At 40.4% G+C, this 19,900-nt stretch overlaps 2 protein-coding genes and 1 non-coding gene across 3 annotated transcripts; all 3 read left to right on the forward strand.

Annotated features, from left to right (window-relative positions):
• Positions 1-447: 447 nt before the first annotated feature.
• Positions 448-2,341, forward strand: LOC149679998 (uncharacterized). Its single transcript, XM_089834724.1, has 2 exons — positions 448-1,861; positions 2,223-2,341. The coding sequence occupies exons 1-2, from the start codon at positions 448-450 to the stop codon at positions 2,339-2,341; spliced, it is 1,533 nt and encodes a 510-aa protein (XP_089690850.1).
• A 10,694-nt stretch (positions 2,342-13,035) lies between these two features.
• LOC149679999 (uncharacterized) lies at positions 13,036-14,544 on the forward strand. Its single transcript, XM_089834725.1, has 4 exons — positions 13,036-13,365; positions 13,441-13,546; positions 13,610-13,817; positions 14,257-14,544. Exons 1-4 carry the CDS (start codon positions 13,038-13,040, stop codon positions 14,542-14,544), a joined length of 930 nt encoding a protein of 309 aa, XP_089690851.1. The 5' UTR covers positions 13,036-13,037.
• Positions 14,545-16,388: 1,844 nt separating this feature from the next.
• TRNAV-CAC (transfer RNA valine (anticodon CAC)) lies at positions 16,389-16,461 on the forward strand. The gene has a single exon. It is a non-coding gene; the product is annotated as a tRNA-Val (tRNA).
• Positions 16,462-19,900: the final 3,439 nt, after the last annotated feature.

Here is a 19,900-nt window from a genome sequence, read left to right on the forward strand (position 1 = left end):
GCCCCAGTGGAACCTACTCGGGGTGTAGGCATATTAGAAGATGGAGATACGTTTGTTGCTCCTGATTCAATACTTATGTTTCTTGGGCGATTAGCTGAAAGTATCACATGTCAAACCGTTCAACTGCATCTAGAAGAAAAGTTCATAACTGCTATTGATATCGATGGATTGACACCACCAGAATACAGCGTTGCCTAGTCATTCAGAGTAAAGATACTCAGGAAAGACCTGAAAGCCTTTCTCTCCCCGGAAACCTGGCCACAAAGGGTCGTAGTAGACTACTACAAAGAACCAAAGCCTACGCCAACCCATATCCGGAAAGAAGCAGACACTGACCAGTGACTGAGCGTGAGAGATCTCACCTTCTTCTACACGAACGCTCGCTCTCTCTCATCAAACCATCATGAGATAATCACAGCTTGTCAATTAATAAATACCCATATACTAATGTTATCTGAAACTCATCTAAGTCCCTCAATATCGAATGTGGGAATATTTCCTCCGAACTTCAAAGTCTTCAGAAAGGACCGTAACACTCATGGTGGTGGAGTAGCCATAGCAGTGCATGAATCTATAAAGTCTGAACAAATAAGCATAGCCCCGGCACCCTTGGAAGCACTAACCGTCCAAATAAACTCAGGACAAAACTCAGTCATCATCTCCTGTGTTTATCGCCCACCTAATAATGATACACAGTTAATGGAAAACATTAGCTCCTTACGTGAAAACTACCCAAGATCTCGAATCATCAATGGAGGCGATTTTAATTGCCCAGATATAGACTGGGAAAAACAGACAACAACCTCGCAGTTTCAGAGGGAACTTCTCCACGCTTCTTTGGAAGAGGGGCTTACGCAACTTGTATCCGAACCAACAAGACCTTGCCCCTCTGGAGGTAATATCTTAGATTTACTATTTGTAACTCATCCTACTGCCATTTCGGATGTAAGGATTCTACCCGGGATTACTGACCATGAAATTGTAACCTGCAAAATACACATGTTGGACAAGGCTCCCAAGATGCGCAAGCCAGGGACCCGCTTACTTTACCATAAATCAGATTTTAATGCTATGACAAATTATTTAAATGAAACTTTGCCTGACATATTTGCTGGACCAAGTGTATCTGTAAATGACGCCTGGGAGGCTATTAAAAATAGCATCTACAAGGCTATTGAAAAGTTTACTCCCAGAAGACCTCTCACTGTAAGAAACCACGTTCCATGGATAGATAGAACAATGAAACTACAATCAAAGAGACTTAAACGCCAGTACTCTCAAGCCAAGAAGACGAACTCAGCTGATAAATGGAATTTGTTTCGAGACACCCGAAGGAAACAAAAACAATTGCTGAAAGCAAGTAGAACCACATACTACAAAAACCTCCTAACACAAAACCCAGGAAGACGCAAATTTTTTAAACTTGTCCGACCGGAGAAGTCTATCCGCTCTAGTGTCTTACCAATCCCGAGTCACAAACCGGGTACCCTACTCCCTGCCAAAAACAGAGCCGAACTCCTTGGTCGGCACTTCACATCGGTGCATAACCGAGATGACACTGATCCAGTACCCTTGCTACCAAATAGAGCTCCTCCGATGCTGACTATCATGGTAACGGAGTCAGGGGTGCTTAAACTTCTCAAGGGACTTTGCCCGCACAAAAGCCAGGAACCTGATGACATACCACCTGTGCTACTAAAAAATTGCTCTGTAGCACTAGCACCGGCACTAACCAAACTTTATCAACTGTCATTAGATACGGGTACGGTCCCACTTGATTGGCAAACGGCAAATGTCGTCCGAATTTACAAATCAGGAAACAGGAAGGACACTACAAACTACCGACCTATATCCCTCACAAGTATGCCATGTAAATTACTGGAACATATACTAACGACCTCAATATGGAAGCATCTTGACGAATACCAGCTGATAACAAGTTCTCAGCATGGATTTAGAAGAAACCATTCCACCGAAGCACAGCTCTTAACTTGCATTAAAGTAAGAATTTCGTTATGCAGGCTAGATGCAGTGTCATTGTGTTTGACGATTTGTTCTTTAATCGATTCTTTCAACACATCGAAAGACGACTGCTTTTCTCGAAGTTCAATTTCAGTGTTGATGACCCGAGTTTTTAACTGCTCAATTTTTTCGTCCTTTAGTTCAACGCTTTGTTTTAGTAAATTTCTTTCATCGTTAATTTTGGTAACTTCTTCTTCAAGGGTTAAAATTTGGCAATCCAAAGATTGTTTCAACGTATCGAAGAAAGACAGCTTTTCCCGTAGTTCAATCTCATTGTCGAAGACACGAGTTTTCAATTGCTCAATTTCTTTGTCCTTGAGCTCTAACGGTTTGTTCTAGTAAATGTCTTTCATCATTGATTTGGGAAACTTCGTTCTCGAGCTTAAAATTTGGCATTCCAAAGATTGTTTCAATGTATCGAAGGAAGACAGCTTTTCTCGAAGTTCAATCTCATTATTGATGACACGACTTTTCAATTGCTCAATTTCTTTGTCCTTGAACTCAACGGATTGTTTTAGTAAATGTCTTTCATCGATAATTTGGCAAACTTCTTCCTGGAGTTTAGTAATTTGACATTCCGATGATTCTTTCAACGCGTCGAATGATGACTGCTTTTCACGAAGTTCTAAATAATGTTTGACGACCTTAGTTTTCATCTGTTCAATTTTTTCATTATCGAGATCAAGTTCCTCTTTTAATGAATGATTTTCTTCATACAGTTTGACAATTAGAGCCTTGAGCGAGGTATTTTGCCGATCAAAGTCACGAAGCGAAGACTGCTTTGTTCGAAGCTGCACCTCAGTCTCGATGGCTTGCGATTTTAACTGCGCAATATTTTCGACATTTTCGGCAACAATTGGTCTTAAAGAATTAATTTCGTCCCTAAATTTGGCTTCTTCATTCTGAACGCTTTCAGTAAGGCAATCTGAAGTTTTTTTCAACGAATGATAAGTATTGAACCAAGACGTTTTTTCTTGAACTTCCTGTTCCAATTGCATTTTGTACTGTTCAATCTTTTCATCTTTAACGATATTTGTTTTGTTCAGAGTACATATTTCTTCACTTAGCTAACTAACAATTTTATCCAACTTGGAATCTTTAATCTCGAAGATATTATTTTGATCCTGGAAATTTTCTTTCAGCGTACTTAAAAACGCCTGATTTTCCTGGAGTTCAGTTCTTAACTCCTGGTTTTTTTGTTCCTTTTCAAACATTTCTTTTTCGTAAACCACAAATTTTTCTTTCAATTGTTCGTAATCTTTAAGTTGTTCCATAAGCCTATAAATTTCGTCATCGGCTTTTGACAATTTTATCAAAGCAGTATGTTTAGCTTCGATAAATTCGCGATTTTCAGGAGTTAACTGTTGCGTTGTCAAACAAACTTGATCTTTTGTAACGGGACTTTGATCAATTGTAAAGGACACCTTAAATAAATCGGAACTTAGAAATCCATGTAACAGCTACTGAAAAGACTAATAACTTTTCCTTTAAATATTTACATGTTTTTCTGCTGGTTGAATAGCTATGGATTGAGCATTATTGGCAATACCTGCAATGGCCGTGCCTGACCTACTATTGAATTGATACGCTTGACCTTTGGGACAGGTGATGGAGACATTTATGCTCCTTGGTTTAACCATAGCCCACTCGATCACGCGCATCACGACGCAAGCTGCTCGCGCTATAGCTAAATTACCGAGATTATACAATAGCAGACGACGGTAACCACGTAACCGCGAATTAACACAAGACTTATCTTAAGGGAGTGAACAGTCCCAGTATAGCTACGCCAATAAAACGGTCCACTACGGCGAAACTCTGATGACTCGCGACTTTTGGCCATTTTCATACTTTTCCTCTCATCCACTTTTGATAATACTAAAATTAACTAGCCCCATAATTAATATTTTTCTATGTATAAACTAACCTAACCAGAACCTGGTATAATAAATTTTTGCCACCTAATTTTGTCTCATAATTTCTTACTCTGTAAACCTCAGCTTTTTAAGCAAATCGGTTACAAACTTTATTATCTAAAACATGAGTATCTTTAATTTACTAGCGGTTAATTATATCGAACAGATTTTTTAAACAGACGTGATAAATTAGAATATTTAAACAGGATTTAAATCGAACCCTTACGGATTAAAACATAAACATAGAGCATTCGAAACAACTTTATCACTCTAACTGGAAAAATAAATGGGACTATGGCGCGCGAATAATTAGACATCTTATACATTCTCCCTAATAAACTAGAAATCACTTCTTGATTATAGGTAATCCGTTTGTCTGTCCCAGATTAGGGTGCAGTGCTCTTATGACTTCTAAAGTTATAAATACGCCCTTCAATTCATGGTTTCCAGCAGGGGGTTATCATTTCAATCAAGCTATGGGGTTACCTTAGGGTAGACCAGGTGATATTTCAATATGAGTAAGCCATATCATGCAATTTAAATAAATTAGGAGATTCGTATTATTTATTAATAGCTTAGTTTTATTGTTGACATAAAAACGCGGTACCGATGATGGATATTGTTCATTCATTGTTTAGTAGATATGTTTAGTTTATTTTAAAACCAAATATATTCGAGACTTTTGAATTATTTTTAAAAAGAACTTCACACGCTATTACCCTATGGTTAATTTTTCTTCGGGATTAAAATATACTGCAGTTTAAGTTAATTTATAAAGTTTTTCGAGTATGGTAGGTTTAACCTTGGCCTTAGTAACATTTCCTATTGAAAACTTGCCGTTATATTATAGGGTAGTAAGAGCTTAATGATTCGTTTCTCAAGTTTTCCATGCAAATGTTGCCTGTTTTTTTGAGAATATTATGTAGAGAAAGTTTTTGGGGTCGGTATATTCTCCGAAACGGAAGGAAGTCGCTAGAAACGGGGCGCCCGGCAGCGCCGGCGAGCGACGAACGGACGCAACAGCTTGATGGTGACCAAAACTTGCAGGCACTCCTTCCCCCCTTCAGCCTTTTTTATATTTAATGGGCTTCGGAAACGCGGAAACAAGAAATTTTCTCGAGAAAGTCGCGTGCCGTCCATATATACACTATAATGCTCCTATAAGTTTATAAGTGATATATTCCATAAGTATGACACTACTTCGTTATGCTATACTGAGAGACAACTGAGAGCTAGTTCGAGAACGTCGTAAGCGAGAATTGAAGGCCTACACCCGGTGGTTAATGTTTCAGGACAGGACTTCCATCTAGGTCCTATATAGTCTGTACTAAGCCTTTGACAGCGCCTCAATAGGCGTATATTCGCTTTATGAGAATCCACAACCTGCGTTGTCACTTCATGACAAACTCCAGTTAAAAACTTATGGTGAACATATCTTATGAACTTATGAGTTATCCGTGCTCGGTCTAGCCAATTCCATACTCTACCCTCGGCTATGGCACCCTAATTTTTCCAATTTTTGCACCGCCTAAAATTTAAAGGGATAGTGCAGCCTCAGTTTATACATAGTTTACAGACTAGGACGATTCATACCATTTACACGGGAGGCCAGGCTTAAGGTGTTACGGAAGGAGGCCTGACTCACTGAATGAGTCTAAAACCAGGCCTCCTTATGTAAATGGTATGAATCCTCCTAGGTATGTAAGCAATACAGGATGAAACTTACCATGGTCTTACCCTTTTCTTCAGCCTGTTTTTCAGTCCCTTTAATATTTTTCTCTATTAAAATCAGCCTCCATTAATGTGAAAATAGTCCTGAAGTAAAACAAAGGTTAATACCGAAATAATAAATGTCTTTATTTCAAAATCTAGTCAACAATATGGAAAAACTATTCTCTATAACCGATAATTGCAACGTAACAATGAATATTTTTTACGGAGTACCGGAAACAGGGCTTGGAAATCAACGCCATGGGGCAAGAAGTGGGCGGCGCCCAATTGATCGAGCACCAGCGCGCCATCCTCAAGCAAACCAGGCCCCTGCTGGCCCGGAATTAAACCAGCAAGCCGCCGCTGAATTTATTCAGCGCCAAGCGCGAGAGGAAGTAGACCCAGCGGCGGAGGAATTTAGGCAACAACTCCCAGCCAACGACGTGCAGCATCCAATACGGAGAGCTGTTGGCCGGCCGAGCGGCCGGCGGGCAAATTGGCCTAGGGCAATTGGACGAGTAGATGGCAACGAACGTCCTCGAGTCGGTCGGCCTCGAGGCCGTGGGGGTTGTCGGCGGTGTAATAATAATTGCAAATACAAGTAATGTATTATTTCCCAATAAAGTGGTAAGACCGATGTACAATGGGTGTGTTTATGGGGAAATTTTGAGTAACATACATTTAATATATATATATATACATTTAATATATATATATATAATTCGGTGTGTTTTTCATTAAATGATTTTTAATCATATTCCGATCCAATAGTAATGCTCATTTCATCTCCAACAATTAGTGTTTGATGAGACCAGATATTTGTGTCCAAAACAACTGTTAAACTATGAATATACAGTTTAATATATACCGTATATATATTTTCTGCTAGTAATGATATATTTAGGGACTAAAATCTATACCATTTTTATAAAAAAAATATTATTTCTAAAATTCCCCGTTACACTTGTCTCTAAAGCGGCAGTATGAATTCATAGCTTTTTATAGGGTTTTACGGTCAACTAACAATAGTCGTAAATAATATAAAATATATACACTCCACGTGTCTCTATGGTATGCGCGGCGGTATCTTTGAGCATAGAAGCATGGTTCTACCACCAAACCATTGGAAGGGGGGGAAGAAATATTGTAAGTTTCTTAGCGAGTTACCTTGATTGATAACTATGGGCTGAAGGGTTTGCGTCCATCGCCCCGCGTTTTCGCCGGTAGACGTAGCGCGCTCACCTCCTGTCTCATCTGCCAGCTCTGACCCCCAGCCCTCCGTTTCTACCACTCTCAACTTGCTACCGTCGCATCTTTCGCCAACTCCATCAACGTCCGCCCTCGCGCCCGCTGTCGCTGCCGTCCCAACTGTGTCAGATCACCGCCTATTTCCAAACGCGTGCTCTTTCCATCCCAGCCCTGCATCCCCAGGTCATGCGGTCGCGCTCTTATCCAACGTACGAAGTATGAACAGTCAGTACGTCTTTGACGAACTCGCCACCCTTGTCCGTCGCCATAAGGTTAGCTTCGTGGCCCTCACCGAAACCTGGCTGAAGCCAGAAACCTTGGACTGTGAAGAATCGATCCCTTCGTTTGCCTTCTTTCGCCACGAACGACTTGCCCCTACTAATGGTGGGGGCGTGGCTCTCTATGTCTCGGACCTATACACGTCACGCGCGGTCCCGCTCTTTGATCTAGTCACTTGGTCCCGCTTGTCTGTTGACCTTGGCCTCGATATTTTAACAGTCTTGTCCGGAAATGGGGCATCGGCCCTCCTGGTATGCGTCATTTACCGTTCAACGTCCTACGACAACCACACTCCGACTCTGGTAGCGCTGCAGTCCATCAGTGACTACTGCTCCTCGCGGGATTTGGGCTCAATCATTTTGGGTGACTTTAATTATCGTCACATCAACTGGACAACGTATTCCCTTGAGATTGGCGCGTGCCCTCATGCAAGGGCCTTCTTGGAAGCCACCATGGATCACCACTTCTGCCAGCCACTCAAAAACCCGACCCGCCAGGGTGGCCCCAACGGTACTCCGGGAACCCTTGACTTGGCCCTTAATACGGACCCCGACCTGGTGTTTGACATTCAGAACCTCCCTGGCGTGGGAAAGAGTGATCACGATGTGCTCTTACTCAAGGTGTCCTTTTGCTCCTGTCCGCAACCCACGAGGCCCCGCCTCCTTCGCGATTACTTTAAAGGCGACTACGTTGCTTTTAATGACTTCCTAATGCAAGTCGACTGGACCACCGTCTTCTCATCGCGATCGGTAGACGAGTGCTGGACCAACTTCGTGTCGCTTCTCGACCGCGGTGTCTCTCTCTTTGTGCCGTTTCGTTCGGTTCGACGGTACACGCCTCCCGCCGTAGCTCAATCGAACCAATCTTTTGTGAGTAAGCGTGTCACGTACCGTCGCTTTGTTCGACTTAAACGTCGCCAAGCCAGCCCGGCCCTCCTGAACCAGGCCTACTCGGCCTTTCAATGAGCTCGCAACGCTCTCCACCGCGCTCAGCGCAAAGTCAAGCGGAAGCTCGAGGCTCGATTGGCCTCGGAAATCACCTCCAACCCCAAAGCCTTCTACGCTCAAGTAAACAGCAAGCGTAAGTGCAAGTTCGCGATAATGGAGCTTCTCCGCCCAGACGGGACCCTTACCACCGATCCCGCTGAAATCGCGACACTCTTCAACGCCCATTTCTCCAGGGTTGCGTCTAACACGGCCGCTCTCGTGGACGATCCTGCAACTATTTTTGTAATTATACATACAGTATGAAACCAGTTTTCGCAAAAACCGCAGTACACCATTTGTCCATGTTTTTCTCCTCCACCTTTAAATTGGTAGTCGTCAAAGCAATGTTTCGTCATTTAAATTGTGGGATAAATAAGCGTTTAGAGTTCTAATAAAAATTCGGTCTTAATTGATTTAACACGTAGAAACTTGTAAACTTTATAAAATCTTGGTTAAGCCAATAGTTCTAAGAATCGAGCTATTATTTGCGATGTTATTTTCACAAACAATGATGTGCTTATTAATAGGGGTTTATCACAAATCCTATCACTATCCTTCACCAAATATATCCACTTCTGGGGTTAACGTCTCCACTGGATAAATCCAAGTAGACAGCCCGGGTGTACTTGAGGATAGGGCACAGGGAACAAGCGTAGCCCACACCCCATGTCCCTTCTCGGCAACATCACGTGGCCTTTGTAAATATGTTTTCGGAAAACTTGGATTACTTTGGGCAAATTTGGACAGTGATTGGACTCGTGTTTTTAACAGTGAAGGAAGTTGCCTCTTCAAAATTGGAGATGCACTATCTGAGAAGAAAAGTGCCAATGAAAATGTCGAAGACGATTGTTAATTGGGAAACATTTTGCAACTATCACCATCGTCCGTTGAACCATCGATATTTTTATTGATACCACTACCGCCAATCTTGCTAACATTTTCTTACATTCTCAATCGATAATCCGACAAGGAAACTTTCTTTATAGGCGCTGTTGAGACACTAGGCACGGTCGTCCTACTAACGGGACTCTTAGGAGTCGTAGTAGGTGGAGGCGAACAAAGCCTATTTAACTGAATGCTTACTACAGTGTCAGTTTTAGGGGCTTGGCTAGTGTCCATTGGCAAAAGAGCGGAGTTAGCGATAACCGCGGTAAGGGTTCTACGTTTGAACAAACGCTAGCACTAGGATTAACGTATCCCGGAATGACAACGCAAGAAGACGTTGCGAATTTAGAATCTTCTGACACAACTGCAATTTCGGCTACGGTTTGAATTTCTAACAACGCGGAAGAGATGGGAAGTAGTTGAACCAAGTAAGGCCTTCTTTCTCCAAGGCTCAACATTTCTTCACTTTGAACAAGATTCGCGCGCATTTTGTGGTGGTATCAAACATACATCACTCGATTAATCCGTGGAAGGGTTAACAACGGTAGAAGTTCTAAGAATCGAGCTATTATTGGCAATGTTATTTTCACAAACAATGATTTGCTTATTAATAAGGGTTTTATCACAAATGCTGTCACTATCCTTCACCAAATATTGCCGCTTCTGGGGTTGGCGTCTCCACAGCCCGGGTGTACTTGAGGATGGGGCACAGGGAACAAGCGTAGCCCACAAGTCCCTTCTCGGCAACATCACGTGGCCTTTGTATATATGTTTTCGGAAAACTGGGATTACTTTGGGCAAATTTGGACAGTGATTGGACTCGTGTTTTTAACAGTGAAGGAAGTTGCCTCTTCAAAATTGGAGATGCACTATCTGAGAAGAAAAGTGCCAATGAAAATGTCGAAGACGATTGTAAAATGGGAAACATTTTGCAACTATCACCATCGTCCGTTGAACCATCGTTATTTTTATTGATACCACTACCGCCAATCTTGCTAACATTTTCTTACATTCTCAATCGATACTCCGACAAGGAAACTTTCTTTATAGGCGCTGTTGAGACACTAGGCACGGTCGTCCTACTAACGGGACTCTTAGGAGTCGTAGTAGGTGGAGGCGAACAAAGCCTATTTAACTGAATGCTTACTACAGTGTCAGTTTTAGGGGCTTGGCTAGTGTCCATTGGCAAAAGAGCGGAGTTAGCGATAACCGCGGTAAGGGTTCTACGTTTGAACAAACGCTAGCACTAGGATTAACGTATCCCGGAATGACAACGCAAGAAGACGTTGCGAATTTAGAATCTTCTGACACAACTGCAATTTCGGCTACGGTTTGAATTTCTAACAACGCGGAAGCGATGGGAAGTAGTTGAACCAAGTAAGGCCTTCTTTCTCCAAGGCTCAACATTTCTTCACTTTGAACAAGATTCGCGCGCATTTTGTGGTGGTATCAAACATACATCACTCGATTTATCCGTGGAAGGGTTAACAACGGTAGAAGTTCTAAGAATCGAGCTATTATTGGCAATGTTATTTTCACAAACAATGATGTGCTTATTAATAAGGGTTTTATCACAAATGCTGTCACTATCCTTCACCAAATATTGCCGCTTCTGGGGTTGGCGTCTCCACAGCCCGGGTGTACTTGAGGATGGGGCACAGGGAACAAGCGTAGCCCACAAGTCCCTTCTCGGCAACATCACGTGGCCTTTGTATATATGTTTTCGGAAAACTGGGATTACTTTGGGCAAATTTGGACAGTGATTGGACTCGTGTTTTTAACAGTGAAGGAAGTTGCCTCTTCAAAATTGGAGATGCACTATCTGAGAAGAAAAGTGCCAATGAAAATGTCGAAGACGATTGTAAATTGGGAAACATTTTGCAACTATCACCATCGTCCGTTGAACCATCGTTATTTTTATTGATACCACTACCGCCAATCTTGCTAACATTTTCTTACATTCTCAATCGATACTCCGACAAGGAAACTTTCTTTATAGGCGCTGTTGAGAAACTAGGCACGGTCGTCCTACTAACGGGACTCTTAGGAGTCGTAGTAGGTGGAGGCGAACAAAGCCTATTTAACTGAATGCTTACTACAGTGTAGGTTTTAGGGGCTTGGCTAGTGTCCATTGGCAAAAGAGCGGAGTTAGCGATAACCGCGGTAAGGGTTCTACGTTTGAACAAACGCTAGCACTAGGATTAACGTATCCCGGACTGACAACGCAAGAAGACGTTCCGAATTTAGAATCTTCTGACACGACTACAATTTCGGCTACGGTTTGAATTTCTAACAACGCGGAAGAGATGGGAAGTAGTTGAACCAAGTAAGGCCTTCTTTCTCCAAGGCTCAACATTTCTTCACTTTGAACAAGATTCGCGCGCATTTTGTGGTGGTATCAAACATACATCACTCGATTAATCCGTGGAAGGGTTAACAACGGTAGAAGTTCTAAGAATCGAGCTATTATTGGCAATGTTATTTTCACAAACAATGATGTGCTTATTAATAAGGGTTTTATCACAAATGCTGTCACTATCCTTCACCAAATATTTCCGCTTCTGGGGTTGGCGTCTCCACAGCCCGGGTGTACTTGAGGATGGGGCACAGGGAACAAGCGTAGCCCACAAGTCCCTTCTCGGCAACATCACGTGGCCTTTGTATATATGTTTTCGGAAAACTGGGATTACTTTGGGCAAATTTGGACAGTGATTGGACTCGTGTTTTTAACAGTGAAGGAAGTTGCCTCTTCAAAATTGGAGATGCACTATCTGAGAAGAAAAGTGCCAATGAAAATGTCGAAGACGATTGTAAATTGGGAAACATTTTGCAACTATCACCATCGTCCGTTGAACCATCGTTATTTTTATTGATACCACTACCGCCAATCTTGCTAACATTTTCTTACATTCTCAATCGATACTCCGACAAGGAAACTTTCTTTATAGGCGCTGTTGAGACACTAGGCACAGTCGTCCTACTAACGGGACTCTTAGGAGTCGTAGTAGGTGGAGGCGAACAAAGCCTATTTAACTGAATGCTTACTACAGTGTCAGTTATAGCGGCTTGGCTAGTGTCCATTGGCGAAAGAGCGGAGTTAGCGATAACCGCGGTAAGGGTATTTACGTGCAATTCGTCTCTTACGAGAACCTGCGTTGGTCCAGGTTTTGGCATTGGCAAGATTAAACGCTCGTTTCTTGGGAATATGGAATATCGCCCGTACATTTTTCTCCTGAGTTGTTGCGATTTCTTCAACGGGCGAAGCATTAGAAACTAGCGATTTTTGAGATAATGGAGATGGATTGTTTCAGATTTTCAAAGCGGTTGACTGGAGAACCAGTGGGTGGTGGTGACTTCGATGGATTCGACTAAGGCTAAAACTGTATGAAATGAACGTGGTGGTTCGTGTTATAATGCGCGGGGTGATGCTTGGGTCACAGCGGCATTGTAAAGAGATGGCAAACAATTTTCGATTTTTTCACTGGCATTTTCGAACGAGTCAACAACTTCTATATTGGATATCCAAAGTTGTTTATAAACCAAGATATTTTCATCATCTTGTTCAATGATTTCCTCTTCAAGGTTTTTGCAAATTGGTTCGGAGGAAACGAGAACAACAGTTTCGGGTGAAAGTTCTACGTTTGAACAAACGCTAGCACTAGGATTAACGTATCCCGGACTGACAACGCAAGAAGACGTTGCGAATTTAGAATCTTCTGATGGCGCGTTCACACTATCCAACTTTAGTCAGCTGACTAGTCTTCCAGACTCCTTGTCAGGTCAGCTTCGATCCAGGTTCACCGTTCACACTACCTGACTTGTCAGTCCGATATGTTACCCCTTTTGGACGAATCGGTCGCATAACAAACTGAACTGAATTGAGTCAATGGATAGTTTTTACTGAACAGTCGTCTGCTTATGAATCTAGATTCTAGACTAGGCCTAGGCTGACTTTCAATTTGCAATCCTCCTATCCCACCTATGATAGAATATGGATCATCAAAGAAAGAAAGCTGTCGCTTTGGTAGGTGTTATGGTACTAGCCAAAATGAAGCGTAAAAGAAATACAAAGAAACGAAATGTGTGGGTTAAACCGTGGATATCCAGACGAAATGAAAAAGGAGCCTTTAATAATTTACTTAATGAGCTAAGGCTCGAAGATTCGCTGGATTACCGAGGTTACCTTCGTATGTCCCACGAAACCTTCACGTACATTTTGAACGCCGTAAAATGTAGGATTGAAAAAGCAGATACGTTGTTTAGAGACGCAATACCAGCAGATGAAAGACTCGCCGTAACACTCAGATTTCTCGCCACAGGTGTGTTATATGTTTTATATTTCCTTTGCCCTTTAAGGAGATAGGTTGATAACAGGTATGGTTTCGTTTTCATAGGAGAATCAATCCGTTCCCTTAGGTATCAATTCCGTTTGGGACTCAGTACCATTCATAATATAGTGTACGAGACCTGTGAAGCTATATACCAGCAACTAGCACCAATGTATATTTAAAGCTTAGGGGATAAATTATTTGAATGGTTTCTAAATGATATTGGATTCGACAGGCACATTCTCTACCCCACATCCACCGGTGACTGGATTAAAGTGACAGAAGGTTTCAAAAACAAATGGCAATTTGATCAATGCATCGGAGCCCTTGATGGAAAACATATCATCAACGTAACAGCTCCACCAAACTCCGGCTCTTATTTTTATAATTATAAGGGGACATTCAGCGTGGGGCTTCTAGCTCTGGTGGATGCTAACGCTAAAGTAAAAACAATGCACACTTGTCTTACAAGATAATGTATTTAGCACTATCATTGTCGATTCGAGGCGATATTTGTGGACGTAGGTACAAATGGACGTTGTCATGACAGTGCCTTTTTCGCAAATTCAAAACTTTATGAAGCTCTGATAAAGGGTGAAAATAAATTACCGAAACCTGAACCATTACCTGGCCGTAAGATACCTGTTCTTTATGTTGGGGACGAGGCTTTCACGTTGAAACCAAATGTTATGAGACCTTATTCTAAACACGAGCTGAATTTCCACAGAAGAGTTTTCAACTATTTATTTAAACCAATAAATAAATTACTTTTTTCATTAAAAAAACACATAAATAACGTTTGTGATAATATTTAGACTCTCAAGAGCAAGAAGAATCTCAGAAAATTATTTTGGTATTCTCGCTAGTCGTTTTCGCATTTAGCTGGGGACGATTCAATGCACCCCTGACAACATAGAAACGATTGTTTTATGCATTTGCACTTTGCATAATATTTTACGTGATCAATCAAATGCCGAAATAGAATATGATGATGACGATGGTGTGGAAAATAATAAGAAAAATAAAATAGATGCTTCCACTTTAACAGCCCTGGAACATCAAGGATGCAACCCATCACAAGTAGCAAAATCTGTTAGGGATGAATTTATGGCATTTTTTAGTAATGAAGGTGCTTTTGACAAACAGTGGACAAGATTGTATAACTATTAACTTATGCAATTAAAAATATTCAATAAATCGCAGGACCTTTCAAATTGTTAATGTTTAATAGAACATGCGTGGCAATGAACAACATGAATGTTTACATTGAACAATAACTTCTTTTATGCTTCTTCTCAAAAACTAATTTCATTATTTCCAACTTTAGTTCATCGGAGTCTTCCAAGCTCAAAACTCTCATTTGGGTAGCTAAAAATGCGGCAAATTTATCGTGCTCATCCTCCGATTCTTTAGTTTCGGTTTTAGATTTTAGGCATTTGAGGGCTTCCTCCATAAAATCAGTTTCTAAGGAGCTATCATCGTTCTTCATTCTTTTTCTCCTTGGAGAGGTTTTTTCTTTTCATTCAAGGTATAAAATCCGGCACTTGAGCTTGAACTGGGCATATTTTTAACTCCATCGCTGATCCTTGACGCTTGCTCCTCAATATCAGAAGGCTCTACTATTTCGTCTTCAAATAATCCAACACTTTCAACTGAGAGGGGATCGGTTTCTTTCGTAATCTGTTAAACACAAGTTTAAGTCAATTATAGCTCATAAATATAAAGGCAAAGTCAATAAGGCGTAACTCTTTCCGGTTCTTCCAAATCCATGTTTGTCTGCCCTTTCCTTGGTTGAACAGAGGTTCTCATAAATCCCATATCGGTAAAAAATTCCCATTTCGGCGTATATATATCATCTGTTCCAGTGCCACTGGTCTAGGGTTGCGAAACTTTTGTCATTTCTCGCATGAAATTGGTTCTTAAACCTTCCCAACGTGCCTTTACATCAGTTACTGGATTCAAACGTTTATTAATTAGCATTCAAAACGTTTTATTAATTAGAATTTACTAATATCACCCCCGACGCTCAGTGCTACTAGTATTCGATTTCTAAACTTCACGTTTAACGAACCTGAACAATCAATACTAGCAGCGAATTCCTAAAAAACTTGATCCCGAAGTTCACTTTTCTTGTAATCCTTGTGCTTTGGATTATGTATATGCTCATGATCTTGACGATTTCAATTAATTTCCTTGTGTTCATGGAGTTCCAGTTATATTTCTATGAAGCAAAGCCCTTAATTAACATTAAAAAACGTAAGGTAAACAAAAACTTACCTCGTTTTTCTTTTTGGAACACATATTTTAGCACTTATCTTAATAGATATTCTTCAAAAATCTTAAGCCTCTGTTTAATGTTTCCTCCCTAAACGAGCAGACGACAATAAGAAGCGAGAGTAGAAATATTACAATTTACGTCAACGATCACGTGCATATTCTCGCGTGTTTTATTGGCTATTGAACCATCCAACTTTAGTCGGCCTGACTCAAGTCGGGTAGCTACCCGATAAAAATCTGGTCCGAAATCTGACAAAAGTTGGGTCAGGTGTCGCGTTCACACTACCTGACCTGTAGGCACGACTTATCAGGTCAGCTTTGTCAGCTGACTAAAGTTGGATAGTGTGAACGCGCCATCAGTCTAAGTATGTTAATTTTAGTTAATTACAGACGTACGGCTTTGACCATCGTGATTATATGTAATAATTAGCTAGATCTCTTGGAAAACTCAGTATTACTACGTATCTGTAGTGCGGTGGTTATCACGTCCGCTTCACACGCGGAAGGTACCAGGTTCGAGCCCTGGTAGTTACATGTATTGAGCATTGTGATTGGACATAAGAATTAGCTAGATCTCTTGGAAAACTCAGTGCTACCACGTATCTATGGTTCAGTGGTTATCACGCCCGCTTCACACGCGAAAGGTCCCAGGTTCAAGCCCTGGTAGATACATGTTTTGACCATCGTGATTGGGCAAAACAATTAGCTAGATCTCTTGGAAAACTCAGTATAACCACGTATCTATGGTGTAGTGGTTATCACGTCCGCTTCACACGCGGAAAGTCCCAGGTTCGAGCCCAGGTAGATACACGTTTTAACCATCGTGATTAATTAGCTAGATCTCTTGGAAAACTTAGACTTACCACGTGTCTGTGGTGTAGTGGTTATAATAAATATTTAACAATTATTTCACTTCACTTGGTTTAATAATCTGACATAGGTAGCGTACTTTTTCCCTACTTTTATAACCATTAAACTAAGTAATATTAGAAGTTCAACAGATTGTCCAAAAAAGATTTTAAAAGCCACTGTAAATATAATATTAGTAAATGTCGTGAATTGATCATAGAAATGGGGTTAAAGTACACCCTAAATGATGTCTTTTTGGCACTGGAAAAAACAGCATATATGGTGTTTGAATGCACCATTATATTTTAGAGTGCAAATGTATGACGGTAAAGCAAACATAATTATTCAAATGTTTACCTCTCCGAGTGACGGGTGTCACGGAGAGGTTCTAATTTCGACGTGTCTGTGTGTCTGTCTGTCTGTCTGTGTGTCTGTCTGTCCGTTGTTACACCCACGTGACCGCGTTCGCACTTTGCAAATCGGAGCAAACGTGTATTCAATTTCCAGACCGCATTTACAGTCCCGGAAATTGTATTCCACTTACAGGCTATTACTCCATTGCCTGTCTAACAACTCTGTTCATTTGTCCACCCCACTTAACTTACTAGCTTCTAAACACCACCATCTTCTAGTCTTCGCCCATTCCACATGGACACCAGTCTGAACTTACTAGCTTCTAAACACCACCATCTTCGAGTCTTTCGCCCATTCCACATGGACACCAGTCTGTACTTACTGGCTTCTAAACACCACCACCTTCTCGTCTTTGTCAATTCCACATGGACACCAGTCTGTACACCTGGCTTCTAACACCACCAACTTCTGGTCTTTGTTTTGGTCCATCCCACATGACACCAGTCTGTACACCTGGCTTCTAACATCACCATCTTCTGGTCTTTGTTTTTGTCCATCCCACATGGACACCAGTCTGTACACCTGGCTTCTAACACCACCATCTTCTGGTCTTTGTTTTGACCCATCCCACATGGACACCAGTCTGTACACCTGGCTTCTAACACCACCATCATCCTTAAGGTTAAGACATACGCGGCGATCGGCTAGGGTTACGAGAAACGTCTAGCCTTCCAATGGAGGGGTCTTCCTCCAAGGTTCACGCAATTGCGATGTTCTTATCTACAGCTGCGATTCGAATCCTTTATATACTACCTATTTGAGTAAGGCGAAACAACAGTCATATTCTTCAATTCAAACGTCAATATTAGTCAAGTCTCTCAAGGTTGTTTAATTATTCTTTTTCAAAACGATGTAACGCTCAATAAGGCGAACTACTAACGAAGAAAATATTAAATATTAATTTTATTTATTTTAATATTTGAGAAAATCTCTTTTCACAATTCAAAATTAATACGGAAAGAGTTAAAAAGCAGTCTATTTTTTGTCTGTGTGTGTCTGTCCCATAGATATATATACGGGTCTAGATACCCTACTGAATCGGGGGAAAATACGGAGATGACAGCTAGCAGTCGACGCGATTTTCCCGGGGGAAGATACCTAGTGCGCCATCTATCGCTGAATTTTGAAAGCTAAAAAATTGGATAAATAACTTTTGCCAGCGGGCGTGCTGATGCTTTGCAATTGTATTTGGTAGTTATAATGTTATTATTTGGTTTCGAGGTGGTAAACAAACTTTTAATCATACTTATAAAAAGATATTCCTTTCCAGAAGTTGATAAATTATGACAATGTGTGAAAGAACAACTGTTAACCATCTTTAATGCCTTATTTCACTAACATTTCATTAAAAACACTACTCCTTTTACGTAAAAACTATTTATTTCACTTAAGAACATAATTACACGTATAAAGGAGATCAAAAATACGTAAAGCTATTTGAAAAGTTAAGCCTAATTTGAATTTCCCGCTCTTTTCATATTCGAATTTTTCGTTTTTTTGTTTCTTGAAACTCTCAATAGATGGCGTTTGGATCTAATTCCCCCTCCGTAAAGCGTCGACTGCTAGTTCTCACCTCCGCATTTTTTAAAGGGCCTAACAGAGGGGAAGTGTATCTAGACCCGTATATATATCTATGGTCTGTCCGTTGTCACACTAGAGCGCCGAGTTAGCAGTTCGCTTTGTTTTGATGTGTTAAGAAATCCTACAGAACCTTAACATTCACTTTTTCCATAATATAAAGTGAATATGTGGAAATCTTTTACGTAATTACGATGCATTTAGTACTTTTGTAGCTTTAAAGCTCTGTTTCATTTTGATATTCCATGGATGTTTTTTAATATTATTATTTGAAATGGCTGTTTATATATTACTTAAGCTATACTACATCTGTATATAGAATAATCCTTGGTTTAATTATTTCAAGAAGAAAGCTAAGGCCTGGATTTTTTCGGGTAAATCAAGTTTGATCCGCAACAGGCTTACTGAACCAAAGAGTAAATAATTGAGACCTGAGGTGGAGTATACTTTAGGTTTTGATTATCGTGTCTGTAATGAAGGGACATTAACGGTTTAGAGTGAGCTGAAAATTAAATACACGTTTAAATAATCAGATTTAGATTTTATAATAGAAGAAAGCATCATGGTAGCAATTAGATCAGTGAAAGGGCTAATCGTTATCGGGTTAGTGGTATGCATCAGAGAATAAAATTTAACATAGAACTTATATATTCTTTGTAAATAATGATTTGAAACCTAGGATTAGCGGATGATTATATATTTTGACAATGTAGAGAAAACTATTCAATGGCTTAAGCCTCGTTAGACAAAACAAAGCGAAAAAATGTTGCTCTAGTATTTCGATATTGAGTCGTATACTAGTCTTTTCCCCGACTCGGAGAGGTAATATTTTGGTTTTCCCAACTTGTAATTACATTAAGACCGAAGTGACAGATATTATATAAAAACGTCTTCGTTTGGACCAAGGCCGAAAAAACAAACGATATGTGTGAGGTTTATCAATTGACTAAAGTTCAGAACTTGAAATTTTTTTCTAGTTATTTTTATCCACCCAATCCTTAATTAATATTTAATTCAATCAACTGATTTTATTGTTAATTGATCTAGTCCCTCTAAATTAATTGAAAAAATTACATATCTACACTTTTTCAAGAACAATTACATTTTCCGAAAACATTTTATCATGAAATTCATTATTTTGAAGGGATTTCGTGTCGATGCACACTAACTTGTGAGCACCTTGACCGACATAGTTTTAATTGTTGCTGGCTTGACAAATTTTCAAGTTTGCACCAAAAGAAGTTTAAATCTGTTTTAAGTTGTTGATAAGACTGTCGTTTAGAGTGAATGTCGTCTAATTAAGACAAAGCAACAAAGTTTATCCTGTGTGGTAAAGGGTAAAGATCACATATACAGAAATACTTCTCAGTACTTGTTATATTCATTTCCCGCAGAAATAATATGGTTA

This window comes from Phalangium opilio, unplaced genomic scaffold (assembly GCF_054372755.1).
Source record: "Phalangium opilio isolate 3A_F unplaced genomic scaffold, DU_Popi_V2 ptg000040l_1, whole genome shotgun sequence".
Lineage (NCBI taxonomy): Eukaryota > Metazoa > Arthropoda > Arachnida > Opiliones > Phalangiidae > Phalangium > Phalangium opilio.

What these genes read in the sequence shown, in the direction of transcription:
- LOC149679999 (XM_089834725.1), top strand. Translation starts at nt 13,038, where the DNA reads ATGGATCATCAAAGAAAGAAAGCTGTCGCTTTGGTAGGTGTTATGGTA. An exon ending in TACCAGCAACTAGCACCAAT is followed by an intron (nt 13,547 to 13,609) that starts GTATATTTAAAG and finishes TGGATTCGACAG; the next exon opens with GCACATTCTCTACCCCACAT. An exon ending in TGGTGGATGCTAACGCTAAA is followed by an intron (nt 13,818 to 14,256) that starts GTAAAAACAATG and finishes TTTCGCATTTAG; the next exon opens with CTGGGGACGATTCAATGCAC.
- LOC149679998 (XM_089834724.1), top strand. Translation starts at nt 448, where the DNA reads ATGTTATCTGAAACTCATCTAAGTCCCTCAATATCGAATGTGGGAATA. An exon ending in CCGACCTATATCCCTCACAA is followed by an intron (nt 1,862 to 2,222) that starts GTATGCCATGTA and finishes TTCTTCTTCAAG; the next exon opens with GGTTAAAATTTGGCAATCCA.